Source organism: Dendropsophus ebraccatus, chromosome 5 (genome assembly GCF_027789765.1).
Source record: "Dendropsophus ebraccatus isolate aDenEbr1 chromosome 5, aDenEbr1.pat, whole genome shotgun sequence".
Taxonomy (NCBI): domain Eukaryota; kingdom Metazoa; phylum Chordata; class Amphibia; order Anura; family Hylidae; genus Dendropsophus; species Dendropsophus ebraccatus.
Window position 1 is genome coordinate 46871548 of NC_091458.1, and position 17011 is coordinate 46888558.

The 17011-nt window shown below is 44.2% G+C and overlaps 1 protein-coding gene across 1 annotated transcript in view; it reads right to left on the bottom strand.

Annotated features, from left to right (window-relative positions):
* Positions 1–12673: 12673 nt before the first annotated feature.
* The window catches only part of CS (citrate synthase), a 30398-nt gene continuing 26060 nt past the window's right edge, over positions 12674–17011 (bottom strand). Inside the window, exons 7-11 of the mRNA XM_069970052.1 lie at positions 15949–16148; positions 15669–15798; positions 15486–15587; positions 15184–15393; positions 12674–14040 (exon numbers count right to left, since the gene is read on the bottom strand). Of these exons, the coding sequence (XP_069826153.1) occupies positions 13870–14040; positions 15184–15393; positions 15486–15587; positions 15669–15798; positions 15949–16148 (813 nt within the window). The 3' untranslated portion in view covers positions 12674–13869. The remainder of the gene's footprint in view (positions 14041–15183; positions 15394–15485; positions 15588–15668; positions 15799–15948; positions 16149–17011) is intronic.

The following is a 17011-nucleotide window of genomic DNA, read 5'->3' on the forward strand; positions in this document are numbered from 1 at the left end:
CAGGGGCAACTAAGACAATTCTACTTTACACCAGTTTGATAAGTCTCCTCCATTGTGTTTAATTTTTTTTTTTTTTTTTGCTCTCCTGCTGGACTTCTCCTTTAAGGGTCACAACTACACTGCTCTCCACAGCACACAGAACTTGCTAGGGATTGGAAAGCTACCTCAGTAACCCAGTCCCCTGAAGTGATCTGCACATCTCCACTCCAAACAGTAGAGAGCACATGGCAGTAACAGTTTAATACCCTGGGGGAAATAAGGTCAATGAGATATTTATGCCTTTCCACAGCTGGGTTGTGTTTGCTAAAGTAGGAGATGCTCTTTGTATCCACTCTTTGCTCTGGTAGACACCGTTCTATTAAATTTGATTCCTAACATATTTGTAAAATCACTTAATTAACCAAAAATTAATCCTAATGAGAAAACTAGCTTTAAAGTCTTACTGCCCTGCAATCTGCCATTCATTGCCTGTTAGGTAAAATCTGTCTCTATTAAAGGGAACCATTCACCCCGTGGCCCCAGGCAGAAACTGACATACAGTGACATAAAGGTCAATATACTTACCACATCGCTCCTGGTCCCGTCCCGGATCCCGTTGTTAACACTGAGAAATCTCAGATTCTTTTTCTCGCGCCCATTACGGTAATGAGCGACGCCAGCCTTCTCTACGCCTCCGACACTTGATTGATGCCGGGTCTTCTCGCCGTGACGGTCGTTTTCGGCGCACGCGCAGTTCACAATTGAAGCCGCTCCGCAGCTTCACTGTTTACTGCGCGTGTGCAGATTGTCTCGAGCACATATCCTGTTCACCGCGCAGGCGCAGAAGAGGTGACGAGACCATCGCAACGGCGCCTGCACGGGAATTCGTCAGAAGGCTGAAGACGTCAATCAAGTTCCAGGAGGTGTGGATGGGCGGCGACGAGAAGAGGACCTCATGAATAAGTTGGACTCGTCCGTCGTTTCCTATGGATGTTGGACTCATCTCGGCTCATTACTATAATGGGCGCGAGAAGAAGAATCAGCGATTTCTCCATGTCAACAACGGGATCCGGGACGGGACCGGGAGCGATGTGGTAAGTATATTGACCTTTATGTCACTGTATGTCAGTTTCTGCCTGGGGCCACGGGGTGAATGGTTCCCTTTAACAGCTACATAAGAACAAAACAGAGTGGAGGGTAGGGCTTAACATGTGCTATGTGCAGGAGAAGGGAGAATAAGCCTAGAAATCCTAGGCTGTGTACCTACATGCTGAGGGATGGGCATGCTGCTAGAGATCCACACTGTTGAAAGGTAAATCAAAGCTCTCATCTTTGACTCTCCATAAAACTCTGGGCAGCTGTTACAGCAGTAGATCCACTGCAATACTGTAGAATGCTTGTGTAATTCCCCTTCGCCTTAGCATCTTGGCAGTTCAGTGCTTAGTGTAACACCTTCCTTTCTGATCACATAGCACCTTGCAAAGCCAGTGCATTAGTAAGTCACCACAAATCATCTATATTCTTGTACTGTGTAACCCATCTACCAGAACATTGCAGCCTGTTGAGCCCAGTGCACATTTGCAGCATTATTTTAAAATATGTTTTGCAGTGTGATAGGGCTGCAGCAATAAAAGGAAAGGAAGCCCTGTGTGAGTACTTCTGGTAAACAGCAATGGTCTGATTATGCTGCAGTGCTGCATAGTTCAATTGCCCAACACGTTACCTTACAGCGGCCATGATGTGTGAGCCCACATGATCTGTCAGTATGACTACCACTACACCTGCCGACAAGCTGCTTTAAGAGGCAGCAGTGCACCCAAACATTCTGGACAGAAGACTACAGCTCATTTATTTTACTACACTGCCAGCCATGGAAAATATTTTTCCCTGGATGTCCCCTTTAAAGGGGTTATCCAGCTCTACAGAAACATGGCCACTTTCCCCCTACTGTTGTCTCCAGTTTGGGTGGTGTTTTGAAACTCAGTTCCATTGAAGTAAATGAAGCTTAATTACAAACCGCACCTGAACTGGGGACAACAGTAGGGGGAAAAGTGGCTGTGTTTTTGTAGTGTTGGATAATGCCTTTAAACCACCCCAGCCCAAGTTATTGTGAAGAGGAGAGAAGACCATGGATGCTGTAACCTCTTCAAGAGGCTGATTTGCAGGGGTGGTGGGAGTTGGACCATCATGGATTCAAAACTGATGGTTTATTCTCAAGATAGGCCATCAATATAAAAAGGCTGGGTACCACCTGTAGCTCCGAGTGGCAGGTGAATGCTTAATAGGCATTGGTATCTATAAATAAAAGAAGTGGTTAAACAGTCACATCTAGGTACATTTCACAACCTGATTTACATACAACCTCTTACAGCTATTAAATATCAATACAATGCCGTACGGACTAATGGACATGTTACTATTGAACCTTATGTGTGTTTAGGATCCAATTGAGGTACTGGCTTAAAAAACAAACAAAAAAAAAAAAAACTACAAAATACTGATGTGTGAATGAGACCTTAGTCCCAGCTATTGTTCATGTTATTTGTAATGCTGCAGCAAAAGTAATACATTGCTGAAAGGCAGCAAGTGTTCATGTAATACATGGCCTGGGGTGGGGGGTATAGACTAAACTTAGATCTCATCTGCACTGAAGGACATACTGTACAGAAATATGATATCCATCAACTCCACAAGAAAACCAGGCAGCAGCTAAGACCATCCTGAACTTTACATGTGTTGCAATCTTCACCCTTCCTTATTCTTCTATCATAGGATGATTAAAGAACCATTTCAAGTGATGCCATAAAACCCCGGTTTATATTAGTACATGGTAATGTTATTTCTGTAGATAACTAGCCTCATTCTCTGCATGGCTGGAACTAGAATGACTAATGAGCACCTACCACCGGAGGAGATTGCTTCCTCCATATCCTAGGATATGCTGACAGTAATATGCCTTCATTATGTAACCTGTTAAACAGAACTTAAGTTCCACCGTGACATAATCACATGACAGCATACAGGTAGAGACACTCGTGGCAGCTGTAAACTGCGCTGATGTGGTTTTTTTTGTTTTATTGCAGATGACAATTTTACCTGAAAGTTATTTTGCAGTAAAACTGCACAAGTGAACTGGAGCAGAGCTGCATTAACCAGGAATGCACGACCACTGGACAGTGAACGCAGCCGACTGCTTCCAGACCTAGTTACCATATAAATATTGCCATGGCAATTGAATAACTGACCGGCAGAGGTGGCAGCTTTCTACGATCAGTGATTGATCGTGATCCTGAGAATAGGCCATCAATGATAGAGCAAATAAATGTCGGCCGCTGCTGGAGGTCATCCACTGTCACCCATCCGGGTACAGAAATCCAGGTAAAATGTCCAAACCAAAAAGAGACACCTCCGCGCAGACCGCATTAACTAATAGTAACTATTTATTTTTGTAAATTAATAATGTATATATCCACAGGTGACGCATTTCTGGAGCGCTAGGCTCCCTTTTTTTAAAACTTAAGGATATTCTCAAGTATATCCTCGAGGTTTGAGAAAGGGAGCCCAGCGCTCCAAAAACGCGTTCTGTTGATATGCACTATAAAATAGTTACTATTAGTTTACATGGTCTGCGCGGAGGTATCTTTTTGTTTGGACATTGTTAGGCTTTTACTTTTGGTGTATATGCTGTAGATTTTCTACAGTGGAAATTACAGTGTTTCCATAACAAGAACCACAGATTTTGCTGGCAATTACTGTAAATGCCTTATTGCTGAAGATAAGCGAACTTAAAGATATGTCTGTATCCACTTTTCCAGGAATCCTTAACCCCTTAAGGACCGGGCCTAAAATGGCCTTAAGGACCGAGGCAAATTTTATGAATTTGACCTTTGTCACTTTATTCATTAATAACTTCGGGATGCTTTTACCTATCCAGCTGATTCGGAGATTGTTTTCTCGTGACATATTGTACTTCACGTTTCTGGTAAAATGGAGTCGATACTTATAACAAATCTTTATTAAAAAAAAAAAAAAAATAACGTGAAAAATTGCATTTTTCCAACTTTGAAACTTTTCTGCTTATACAGAAAATGGTTATGCCACAAATTATATATTAAATAGCATTAGCAACATGTCTACTTTATGTTGGCGGCATTTATTAAACGCTTTCATTTTTTTTAGACAATAGAAAGTGTAAAACATTAGCAGCAAATTTCCAAATTTTCAGTAAAATTTCAAAATCAGATATTTTTAGGGACCTGTTCAGGTTTAAAGTGTATTTGAGGGGACTATGTTAGAAAGCCCCACAAAGCACCCCATTTCAGAAACTGCACCCCCAAAACTCTGCAAAAGCACATCCAGAAAGTTTTTTTTAACCCTTTAGGAGAGTCACAGAAATAAAAGCTAAGTGTGTAAGAAATTTGAAAATTTTAATTTTCTGTGCAGAGATTTTATTGTAATCCAATATCTTTCATAATTATAAACCTATTACCAGAGAAATGCACCCCAATATTGATTGCCCCATTTCTGCAGTTTATAGAAATACCCCATATGTGGCCCTAATGCGCTATTTGACCTCAAGCAACCACAAGCCTCAGATATAAAGGAGCGCCTAGTGAATTTCAATGGCTCGGTTACATTTGGTCTTTTTTGACTGTACCACTTCAGGTTGGCAAAGGCTCTGGGGTGCCAAAACCTAAAAAACACCCCTAAAGGGACACCATTTAGAAAACTACACCCCTCAAGGAATGTAACTAGGGGTGCGGTGAGCATTTGGACCCCAAAATTTATTTTTTACACTGAAACGTTGTTCTAGCCTTAAATTTTTTATTTTCACAAAGGGATAAAAGGAATAACAACCCAAAAAACGTGTAGCGCAGTTTCTCCCGAGTACGGAAATACCCCACATGTGGACATAAAGTGCCAAGCGGGCGCAGGACAAGCCTCCAAAGGGAAGAAGCGCAAATTGGCTTTTGGAAGCTGGATTTCACTGGAATGCATTTACAGAGCCCTCGTGCTGCCAAAACACTGGAAACCCCCCACAAATGACCCCATTCTGGAAACTACACCCCTCAAGGAATCTTAACAAGGGGTTCAGTGAGCATATGGACCCCACTGGTGATGGGCACAAATGTGGAACAATGTAACGTGAAAGTGAAAATTTTCATTTTTTCACTTTCATGGCACAAATGTGCCCGTCATCAAGGGGTCCATATCCTCATTGCACCCCTTGTTAGATTCCTTCAGGGGTGTCGTTTCCAGAATGGGGTCACTTGTGGGGGATTTCCACTGTTTTGGCAGCACGAGGGCTCTGTAAATGCGACATGACATTCATCATCCATTCTGGCCAAATCCACCCTTCAAAATCCAAATGGCGCAGGGCAAGCCATCGAAGGGACAGAGCGCCATTTAGAGGCTGGAATGGAGGATGGAGGCCATGTCGCAATTACAAAGCCCCTGTGCTGCCAAGACAGTAGAAACACCCCCCCCCCAAGTGACCCCATTCTGGAAACAACACCCCATAAGGAATCTAACAAGGGGTGCAGTGAGCATATGGACCCCACTGGCGACGGGTACATATGTAGAACATGTGCCGTGAAAATTGCTGCCCCCCTTGTTAGATTCCTTATGGGGTGTAGTTTCCAGAATGGGGTCACTTGTGGGGGGGTTTCTATTGTCCTGGCCGCACAGAGGCTTTGTAATTGCATCATGGCATCCTCTAATGGGAATGGCGGCCATACCTATTTAGCTGGGGAAAAGGGACAATTCTAATTTATTTGGGGGTATTAGGCCAATTATTAGTTTATAAGGTTGAAAATGACAGGTGTCCATCAAATTCAACCTGTGTTGATCCAGAGGAAGGCAAAAAACCCTTGTGAAGCAGACGACAGTAGCCTCATCACTGTGAAAAATTCCTGACTCCATAATGGCAATCAGAATAATCCCTGGATCAACGTGACCCCTGAAATAGGAATAAGGGACAGAATTTAGATAATGTAGAACCCCAATGACATGTGGTACGACTTGAAGCGATCCAGTATGCAGAGGCCGGGGGGATCAGGACAGGTGGCACACTGGAAAATGGTGTCCTTCCTGACCCCCCTGTTACGCCACACTCTGCACTTCTTCTGGGGTCTCCCGTTCTCCAGTGTGGGGGACGTCACCTGGAAAATGTTGCCCTGGTGCGATACGGGGTCCTTCATATCCAGAAGCGCTGGGTCCTCTCCATGGCTGCTAAATATTAGGGCTCTATTACTGCTTCTGATATTTTCGGATCGTGCCGCAAGCTACAGTAGCTCGGGCAGCGAGGGACCGGAAGAGGGGGTGCTGGTATAAAGGTTATCCCCGTACAAGTGGTGGTAACCTTTATCCAGCAGTGGGAAGATCAGTTCCCAAATGATCTTCCCACTAACTCTGAGGATATGGGGGGGGGGGCGCATCTGGGGGCTGGATTCGGGTGTCCCTTCCTTCATACACTCTAAGGGTACGTGCACACTGCGGAATGGCGAAGGATAACCCTTTGTGCATTCCGCAGCTGGCACCCGCCGGCAGACTGATGCGGGCGCGCGTCTCCGCTCGTGTCACACTGCATTCTATGCACGGGCGGATTCCGCTCTCAGTCCAAGAATAAACGTGTTCATTCTTTGGATGGACGATGGAATCCGCCCGTGCATAGAATGGAGTCTATGACACGGGCGGAGACGCGCGCCTCCATCAGTCCGCCGGCGGGTGCCAGCTGCGGAATGCACAAAGGGTTATCCTTCGCCATTCCGCAGTGTGCACGTACCCTAAATCTGTAAGTGTACCCTGAAGTACTCTCACAGAGTTTGTAGAATTTCGTGGCATACAGTCATCTCTTATTGTGACGGCACTGGCGGAAAAGACGTGTCTGGGGGGGGGGGGGGGGGGGGGGGGGGGGGAGGGGACGTCCGCTACGCTACCCCCAGACACGTCACTGGAGGATGAGGATGAGGATGAAAAGAGGAAAGAAGGACCCCCCATTCATCCTCACTGGCTGTTTCGGTGTCTGAGGCAATAATAACGTATGCGTCCGACACCGAAAACACCCTGGGGGCCATCTTTATACGGGGACTAGTATATGGGATATGTAGGCGTAGTGGTGTAGTGTAAAACTTTATTTCTTATAGTGTAATAGTGTTTTTTACGTGTCTTTTTAACATGAAGTATAAAAAAAAAAAAAACCTACGCCAAGAAAGGAGTTGCTGATAAATGCTGCAATTATGTGCGGTACTTATCAGCAAAACGTGGCTGTAGGATATAGAAAAAAAAACACCCTACGCCAAAAAGGAGGAGTTGCTGATCAGCGGCGCACTTACGTGCGATGCTGATCAGCACTCAGTGGCGATAGGGTGCGGAAACTGAAAAAAAAAAAACACAAAACAAAAACAAAAAAAAAACACCTTTCTTCAACCATATAGCTACGGATATGTGTATTATATACTTATCAGCCGCTAGGGGGCAGTAGGTCCCGAATTCCAGAAATTGCCGAGGGGAGCCGAAGCCGGGACATACCCGGATATACCCGAAGACGCGACAAAGAAGAGGACACGATCGGGACCCAGAAGAAGCGATCGGGACGCCGGGATCAGGTGAGTATGTGCCAATACCTGCTGGGGACACCTCAGCTACCTAGCTGAGGTGTCCCCAGCAGGTATTTAACACTTTTTGGGGACTTATATCGCCGTGATCGGCCGGTCTGTCCCGGCCAGCCGATCACGGCGATCGGGACGTGGCACCTTGGCCACTGTTACTTTTAACAGTAATGGCGGTCGGTGCAGTCCTCGGCCTTGGCCATTTTTTTTCCGGGTCATCGATGACACGGAAAGCTTCAGATCGCAGCTATTGGCTGATCTGAATTAATCAGCCAATAGCGGCGATCGTCAGCATGGGAGGGGTTAACCACCCCCCGTGCCGACAAGCTAGGATGGCCTGCTATACATAATAGCAGGCCTCTTCCCCGATCGCTGCGTGTGTACACGCAGCGATCGGGGGAAACCGCGGGCGTAAATGTACGCCCGTTTGCGTTAAGGCACGGGTTTTAGGGGCGTACACTTACGCCCGCGGTCGTTAAGGGGTTACATAGTTACATAGTTAATACGGTTGAAAAAAGACACATGTCCATCAAGTTCAACCAAGGAGGGGATGGATACAGGGAAGGGGGAGGGATAGTTCTATACATATGCATTTATATTATTTTGGTCTAAGAACTTGTCTAGCCCTGTTTTGAAGCCCTCTACTGTTTTTGCTGTGACCAGATCCTGTGGTAAAGACGACTTGTCGCCTCCGGAGATTGAACCTTTTTTTCTCCAGGCGGAGGCAGTGCCCCCTTGTCCTTTGAGGGGGTTTTACCTGGAACATCTTTTCCCCATATTTCTTGTAGGGGCCATTTATATATTTAAATAAGTTAATCATATCTCCCCTTAAACGTCTCTTCTCCAGACTAAACAAATGTAATTCTTTTAATCTCTCCTCATAACTAAGATGTTCCATTCCCCTTATTAGTTTAGTTGCCCGTCTTTGTACCCTCTCCAGCTCTAGAACATCCTTTTTATGAATCGGGTTCCAAAACTGGACGGCATACTCCAGGTGGGGCCGCACCAAGGCTTTATAGAGCGGTAATATTATATCCCTGTCCCGTGAGTCCAGGCCTGTTTTAATGCATGACAATATCCTGCTGGCCTTAGAAGCAGCTGACTGACATTGTGTGCTGTTCTGTAGTCTATTATCTACAAGTATACCCAGATCCTTCTCTATCAGAGACTCTCCCAGAGTAACTCCCCCCAGGACATATGATGCATGCGGGTTATTAGTACCCAGGTGCATAACTTTACATTTATCCACATTGAACCTCATTTGCCAAGTGGACGCCCAAACACTCAGTGTGTCTAAGTCATCCTGTAACATCTGCACATCCTCCATAGACTGTACTGTACTACAAAGCTTGGTGTCATCTGCAAAGATAGAAACATTGCTGTTAATTCCATTCTCAATATCATTAATAAACAAGTTAAACAGAAGAGGGCCCAGTACTGACCCTTGGGGTACACCACTTATTACCGGGGACCATTCGGAGTAGGAATCATTGACCACCACTCTCTGGGTACGATTATTAAGCCAGTTTTCAATCCAGTTACACATAAAATTTTCCAAACCGATAAGACTTTAACTTACCCATCAGACGTCCATGAGGAACTGTGTCAAACGCTTTTGCAAAATCCAGGTACACTATATCCACAGCCGCGCCGCCATCCAGGCTTCTACTTACCTCTTCATAGAAACATATTAGGTTGGTTTGACAGCTTCTGTCCTTAGTAAAACCATGCTGGTTATCACTTATAATACTATTAGCCACTACATATTCCTGGCTGTAGTCCCTTATAAGCCCCTCAAATAGTTTCCCCACAATGGACGTTAAGCTTACGGGTCTATAGTTACCTGGGGAAGTTCGAGAGCCCTTTTTGAAGATCGGCACTACATTTGCCTTACGCCAGTCCCTCGGCACAATACCAGTAAGCAAAGAATCACGGAATATTTCATACAAGGGTAGAGAAATTACAGAACTGAGTTCCCTAAGAACTCTGGGGTGTAATCCATCAGGCCCTGGAGCTTTGGTTACATTGAGTTTGTTTAATTTATCTTGGACCATATCTATAGTAAACCAGTTCAGTACATTACATGTGTTAGCAGCACTGGCCCCACCCACCTCAGTACTGGCCCCACCCACCACAGCTCCATCCTCTTTTGTATATACAGAACTGAAGAAGCCATTAAGTAACTCAGCTTTCTCCTGATCCCCAGTTATTAACTCCCAGTCACCATTATTTAGGGGTCCTACATGCTCTGACCTTGGTTTTTTTTGCATTAATATATTTGAAGAATTTTTGGGGGTTTCTTTTGCTATCTATAGCTACCTGCCTTTCATTGTGAATTTTTGCTGCTTTTATTACATTTTTACAGGTTTTGTTGACTTCTTTGTAATGTTTAAATGCTACAGCTGACCCCTCTGATTTATATTTTTTGAATGCCCCTTTTTTTCATTTATAGCCCCTCTAACCTCGGTTGTAAGCCATGTGGGATTTGATTTTAACCGTTTATATTTGTTACCCATAGGAATATATTTGGCAGTACAGTTATTTAATGTGGATTTGAAGATTTCCCATTTATTAGCTGTATCCGTATGTGACAGCAGACGCTCCCAGTCTATGCCCTGAAGTTCTGCCCTTAACCCAGGAAAATTGGCCCTTTTAAAATTAAGAGTTTTTGCCCTCCCAACATGTTTTTCTTTTCTACACTTTAAGCTAAAAGTCACTATATTGTGGTCACTATTCCCCAGGTGTTCATGGACAGTGACATCCCCAACCAGCTCAGCGTTGTTAGAAATAACCAGATCCAACAAGGCATCACTTCTAGTTGGCTCCTCCACAAACTGGCCCAGAAAATTATCCTGCAGGAGGTTAAGAAATTCCCTCCCCTTTGTGGTTTTAGCTGAACCGTGACCCCAATCTATATCTGGGTAGTTGAGGTCCCCCATTATCACTACTGTCCCCTCCCGGACAGCCCGCTCTATTTGTCTATTCAACTGGCCATCTACCTCCTCAGTAATGTTGGGGGGTCTATAGATTACACCAAGAAAATTTTTTTCACTCTTTACCTCCTTCTGTAGCTCTACCCACAATGCTTCCACATCATCACAGTCATCGCCCACTATTGCATCTTTTACACTCACTTTAATATCATTTCTGACATACAGACATACTCCTCCCCTTCTGCCCACCCGGTCCCTTCTGAACAACGTAAATCCCTGAATATTGACAGCCCAGTCATGTGACGAGTCCAGCCATGTCTCAGTCACACCAACCACATCAATGGACTCCTCCAGAACCAAGGCCTCTAGCTCCCCCATCTTGCTGGCTAGACTTCTGGCATTAGTAACCATACACTTTATATTACCATCGAGTTTAACCGCTTCATTATAAGAAATGGGATTTATTACTGTGCTGTGGCTACAATCATCCCCACTGTTCATCCGCAACATATGGATCTCCCTATGCACTGCTCTTATCCTCCCCCCACAGGACCCTTCTCCTCCCTCCTCATTGTTCTGTCCCCTCTCTAACCTATCTGCCACTACATTACATACTACATTGTCCACCAGGTACATTCCCCTTTAACCTGAGACAGGGATAGAACGGCGCAGCCACGGGGAAGCCGGTGCCGCGGTCCGTTTTTCGATCCGCGGCCCAGTTCCCCTGTACGGCGCCATTCTTTCCACTGCCGATGCTCAAGCACTGGAGGTAGGTCGGCCCGCCCCCAGTGGAAGGGAATTCCCCCCCCCCCCCCCCTATGACGCGGCGCCTTTGATTCTAATGGAGCTGCGTCAGAGGAGAGGGAATTCTCTCCCACTGGGGGCAGGCCGGCCTACCTCCAGTGCTTGAGCACCAGCCGGTAACTGTGGAAAGAACGGCGCCGTACAGGGCAACCGGGCCGCAGTTCGAAAAACTGACAGTGGCACCGGCTTCCCTGTGACAGCGCCGTTCTATCCGTGTCAGGTTAAAGACGACGTACCTGGTGGTACATCCTCTTTAAGGCTGCATCCATCTTCGCCAGGCAGTGGGAGACGAATGCAGATAGTTTGGTCAGCAGCAGTGGCAGCAGCAGACTCTACTATAGGCCTGACAGGTGCTGTAGGTGCTCGCTTCCTCCTGTAGATCACTTTGTCTAAGACCCTTACTGTAAGTTCCCACATGTCTACCTATTGCAGATTCTAAGCATATTTTTATAATTTATCTTATCCACTGCATAAAATCTGCAGCATATCCGTGCAGTGTGATCAAAAGAGTGCAGCTTCTTGATGCCAAAAATTCAACTGATTGTACCCCTGAATGTGGTGACTGCAATGTGGGAATGTGGCCTAAGGGGATATTCACAAATGGAATGCTGGAAACACCATTAAAGTTAATAGAGCCCACTAGGTACCATTCATGTTGGTGTAAAAAGGACGTGCTGACATCAACTTTTCGGTGTTTTGCTCCAATGACTATTTGTAATGTAAAAGTACAGCAAATGTGAACCCAGCCCAATTCCAATAAGCACATTAAACACACCACTATAACTGTTCTTAAGGCCCTATTCCACCAACAGATCTGACGACAGATTATATGCCAAATATTTGAAGCCAAACCCAGGAGTGGATTTAAAAAGAGGAGAAATCCAGTCTTTCCTTTATGACCTGTTCTCTTTCTATAGTCTGTTCCTGGGTTTGGCTTCAAATCTTTGGCAGATAATCTGTCGTCAGATCTGTTGGTGGAATAGGGCCTTTAGACCAGTAAAATAAATCCAAGGCAATCAATTAAGAGGAAAGTAGCTGAAAATCAAGCAAACACACAAGTGATGTAGTTAATAAAAACATTTATTTTGCATTTGTACAGAACAACCTTAAGTCTATTGTGAATCTGAACATCCATCTGTAATTTGCACAGCATCTGCTGGCATGGTCTGCCTGCACGGACAAGAGGGGGGGGGGGGGGGGGACAGGAATATTACACAGTTAGAGGGTGGTGGAGGAGTGTATTATATAGTTACATTTTACTGATTCCCTTTCTTTTCTAGATGCTTATTGGCAATTTCCAGTGCTGCCGAGGAAGATGGCTATGCCAGACTAGTTTTACTTGGTTGGGAGCAATTGGTTTGATCTTGAAAGAGATAGTAGCAGCATAAAGTAATACCTAATAATGCCATATGACTTTCCACATTACATTAGTAATCGTTTTACTTCCTGTCATTACTTTCTTTATTAACAGTTGTAGTAGCAGCAAGAAACTACTTTCAGTTCAGCTGTAGCAAGAAAAAAAAAAAAAAAAAAAAACTGGTGTGAAAGCAACTTAGATAATAAATTCAGCATCTTGCACAACCTAGACACGGCTAGATATTGGTTAGTGCACGCTGCTGTGGGACTAATATAGATGCAAAACAGCTTTTAAACAGGAAACAAAACTTTTATATACCTGAAGCATCTCCATCACAGTGGCTTTACCTTTTATCATACACCGAAGAAAAAAAAATTCATTCATGACTGATAAATCTGGGGAAAGGCAGGATTCTACACACAAAAAAGCAAAATAAATTTGCATTTAAGAAAGGACCAGAACCAGGAATAAAAAGCTGCACATCCTCGCAGAAGTGTTGCTGCGAGACAGTTCTTGGTTCTCTAATGAACAGAGAAGGGAACATTCTCAGATATAAAAACAATATAAAAATCCCAGAAAAGCAGCCAGCAGGGAGTCAGAGTTGTCCATTACAATTCCACCCCCCCATGTATCAGACGTGCCTGGAACGGGCAGCTTCAACATTGACCACACAGTAGTGTTGCAGCAATGTAAAGCTTTGTGGGTTGTTTGTTTTTACAAGGGTGAATGGATGAACTGTGTAAGTTGAAGAAGGCAACACTACCTTATAGTGTTTACCAAAAGACATCTATGAAGATATGTTCCTTTGCTAGAGCATCTGCAAAGGCCACTGATTTTTCACAGTATATTTGGATCAGACCAAGATACATTGAGTCCGGCAGGCTATACATCTGCACAGCTGTTTATAAATAAGTAAAAGTGGAGGGTACAGGTAACCACTGAATTACAAGTCTGATCCCTACCGGCAGCACATGAACCCTTTCCTGGCGGAGAACTGACTCTCCAGCAGGGAAGGAAGATGAACAGAATATTTTGTGATGAAATTTCAGCATAAATAACCAGAAGTGTGTTCCTGTCAGCGCTCAGAAGACAATGGGTGCAAAGCAGTCTGTTGAAACGAAAGGTGTACTGTCTTTTACTTGGTTTTTCACCTGGTTCAAGTGAAGCCTTCGGTATTCCATTCTTATTAACCAGATTTTGTTCCCACTAGCTGCATGAGGCCATCTGTGCTCAGAGATTTAGGCCTCTCCAGAGGGAACCCAAGTGCACGGCTCCAGATGAGCTGAGACAGGACGCCCAAAGCTCTTGACACTCCGAAGAGGACTGTATAGTAATTCATCTCCTTCATTCCATAATACTGTAAGAGCAAAAAAATAATCAGTTATTGGATAAATACACTGAGCTAAACATTGTAGGTGACTGGCACCGTATCTGCTTTAATGGGACTTTGTACACTTCTGTACCAAAATGGCTATGCGGGAAACTGCATTCACTTTAATAAGACAATGCTGCAGTTCCCTTTCTGTGAGGTGGATGGAAAGAACCTAGCACTATAGCTTCTCAGTTCTTCTATCTGGGGGGGGGGGGTGTCAGAGGTAGGACCCACAATGATCTAGTGATGGGCCATATTTTCTTAAAAAACCCTTGAGTTGCAATTAGTGACAAGCAACTTTACAGTAAAATTTAAGCGAATCGATTTGTTGGGATCGGCTGGCCTTAAAGTCTGTGCCATTCCTCCCTGGGTGCCGGGAAAAGCTGGATCCAGTGCTGGGAAAAGTTGGAGTGGAGCAACACAGACTTCAAAGACAGCAGCAATAGTTCTAAAGTAATTTGCAGTGTTAGGTTTTATAAAGAACCAGTCTGCTTCACCCTGTGGAAGCTCTTAATAGTCCCTTCCCAAAGGGAGATAACTAGCTGATCGCTGGGGGTCTGACTAGCAGGATCCCCGCCAATCCCTTAAATGGGGACAGAATCTTTCCCTCAATTAATAGAATGCTTACAGCGCCAGTTCCAGTCACACTCTATAGGGTCACTGAACACTTCAGAGTTCAGCATTCACACTGAACACACTCTTGGGATTGGTGGGGTCTTAGCCAGTGATCAGCTTTGTTATTCCCTACCCTAAGGATAGGGGATAACTAGGCGAGATGGGAATAGCCCATAAGACCCACCTACAAGAGTCTATTGTTGGCAGGCATGCCCACTGTTAATAACTGGACTCTGTAAAAGGACCAGCGATCAGCTGGCAAACGAGAAATTGATCATCAGCTGATTGCACCTTTTGTGGGCACATCTATATCAATGTTAGAAATTCACATGTCTTCCTGTGTAAACAATGCCTGGCTATGATGAAGCTCATAGGCCACACAACTGAGCTTTGTAAAAGCTCTGCAAACAAGCACTAATCTTGCCAATTGGCACTCACTTTACTAACACTAGGTGTCACTATTGTAAGTAAAGTCATTTATATGCTGTCATGTAATATTTGCCATATTCTTACCTGTAGGAGGACACCACTGTGAGCATCTACATTGGGCCAGGGGTTCTTGGCTTTTCCTTGCTCCAGTAACACGTTGGGTACAATCTTGTAGAGCTGAGCCACCAGCTTGAACATAGGATCATTGGGAAGATGCTTAAGGGCAAATTCTCTCTGGCATGTGTAGCGAGGATCTGTCTTTCTGAGGACAGCATGACCGTACCCAGGTACCACCTGTCATGAACAATATAAAGTGTGCAATAACCTAAAAACAGGCACAATAAAAATACAATAAATGTATATAGGAAAATACAGCCTGCACATACCCTGCCAGAATTCAGTGTGTTCCAGATGTAGTCTCTGAGCTGCTCATCTGATACTTCCCCACCCAAATCCTTCTGTAGGCTTGTTAACCATACTAGTACCTCCTGTAAGAAAAAAAGTAGATTTTTAAAAAATCTGTACAATACAAGAAATGACTCAGGGCAGATGTGCGATAATATACAGACCTGATTGGCCAGTCCATGGAGAGGACCAGCAAGTCCATTCATGGCAGCGGCAAAAGAGAGGTAAGGATCAGACAGGGCACTGCCAACCAAGTGACTGGTGTGTGCACTTACATTCCCTCCTTCATGGTCACTGGAATTTAAAGGGGGGAAAAATTGTCAAAGTACTGACTTCAATCCAGTTGTACCCTCTCTTCTAAAGACAACGAGAAGTTTAAACTAAAAACTGTTTAGATGCCCTGTTAAACTCTGCTATATCTGTTTCCATACAAATCCCCAATACCTGTGGATGGTGAGATAGAGTCTCATGAGCTCTGTGAACTGGGGGTCTGTGTATCCAAGCATGTTTGTGAAATTGTAGGACCAGTCCAGGTTGGAGTCTATGGCTCCAATGCTGCTTCCCTCGCGGTAAAGGTTACGGTAGATCTTGGCTGCAATGCATGGGAGTTTTGCAATCAAATCCATTGAGTCTTCATAGATCAACTTTGAAGAGAAAAAAATGGTGTTAAAATGGTAACTGACTTATTGGACTTTGACAAACCTAAACCCTTTGTTCCTGCAAGTGCATGCAATGTGTTTACTTTAGGAGACTTTCAAGCTGGTGTAGGTGGTCTAATAGGCAGTGTAATGATCTCTATGAAACCAGTATGCTACGTATGGAGAGATCTCCTCTTCATGCTTCCTTGTAAGGGATACCCCACTGACAAATGGGGTCTTGTAGCTACCTATTCCCTTATACCAATAAAAATAAACATAAATGCACAGCTGAGCATATTCATGATGGAATCGTCTGAAATAGCTGTGAGGCAAACTAGTGTTTAACTCAGAATTATGTATAGCCAAGGACCTTGTGCTTAAAACCAATATCTTATGTATACTGTCTACTGCTTAAAAAGCTATTGACAGAATATATAAGGTAAATTATATAAATTATTTCATTTACTGTTGCTTGTTATGAAGCAAGATGCACCATCCCAGTCACACACATGAGAAGCATTGACCCCATTCCCTGGGTGTGACAAGCCAACATCCAAGTATAAGGATAACAAATGCATCTAAAAGGGGTGAGGGGCAGATAATATAACCAATGTTTTGGTTCTGCACGCCCTTAGATCCTACCCATATTTAGGGTGGCACATTCTATAATGGGTATCTCAAATCCACTTGGCTCAGACTTTCAACTAGCTCCAAAATGTGCCTGAACCAAATAAAAATCTATAGTGCAATCAGTCAGCTGAATATCATGCTGAGATCTGCAGACATGGGCAGATAGCTGATAAAACCATGTTTTCCTTCTAAGCTTAAAAGGGGTTTTACAATGTAAAAATATTTGTCCCCTATTCTTA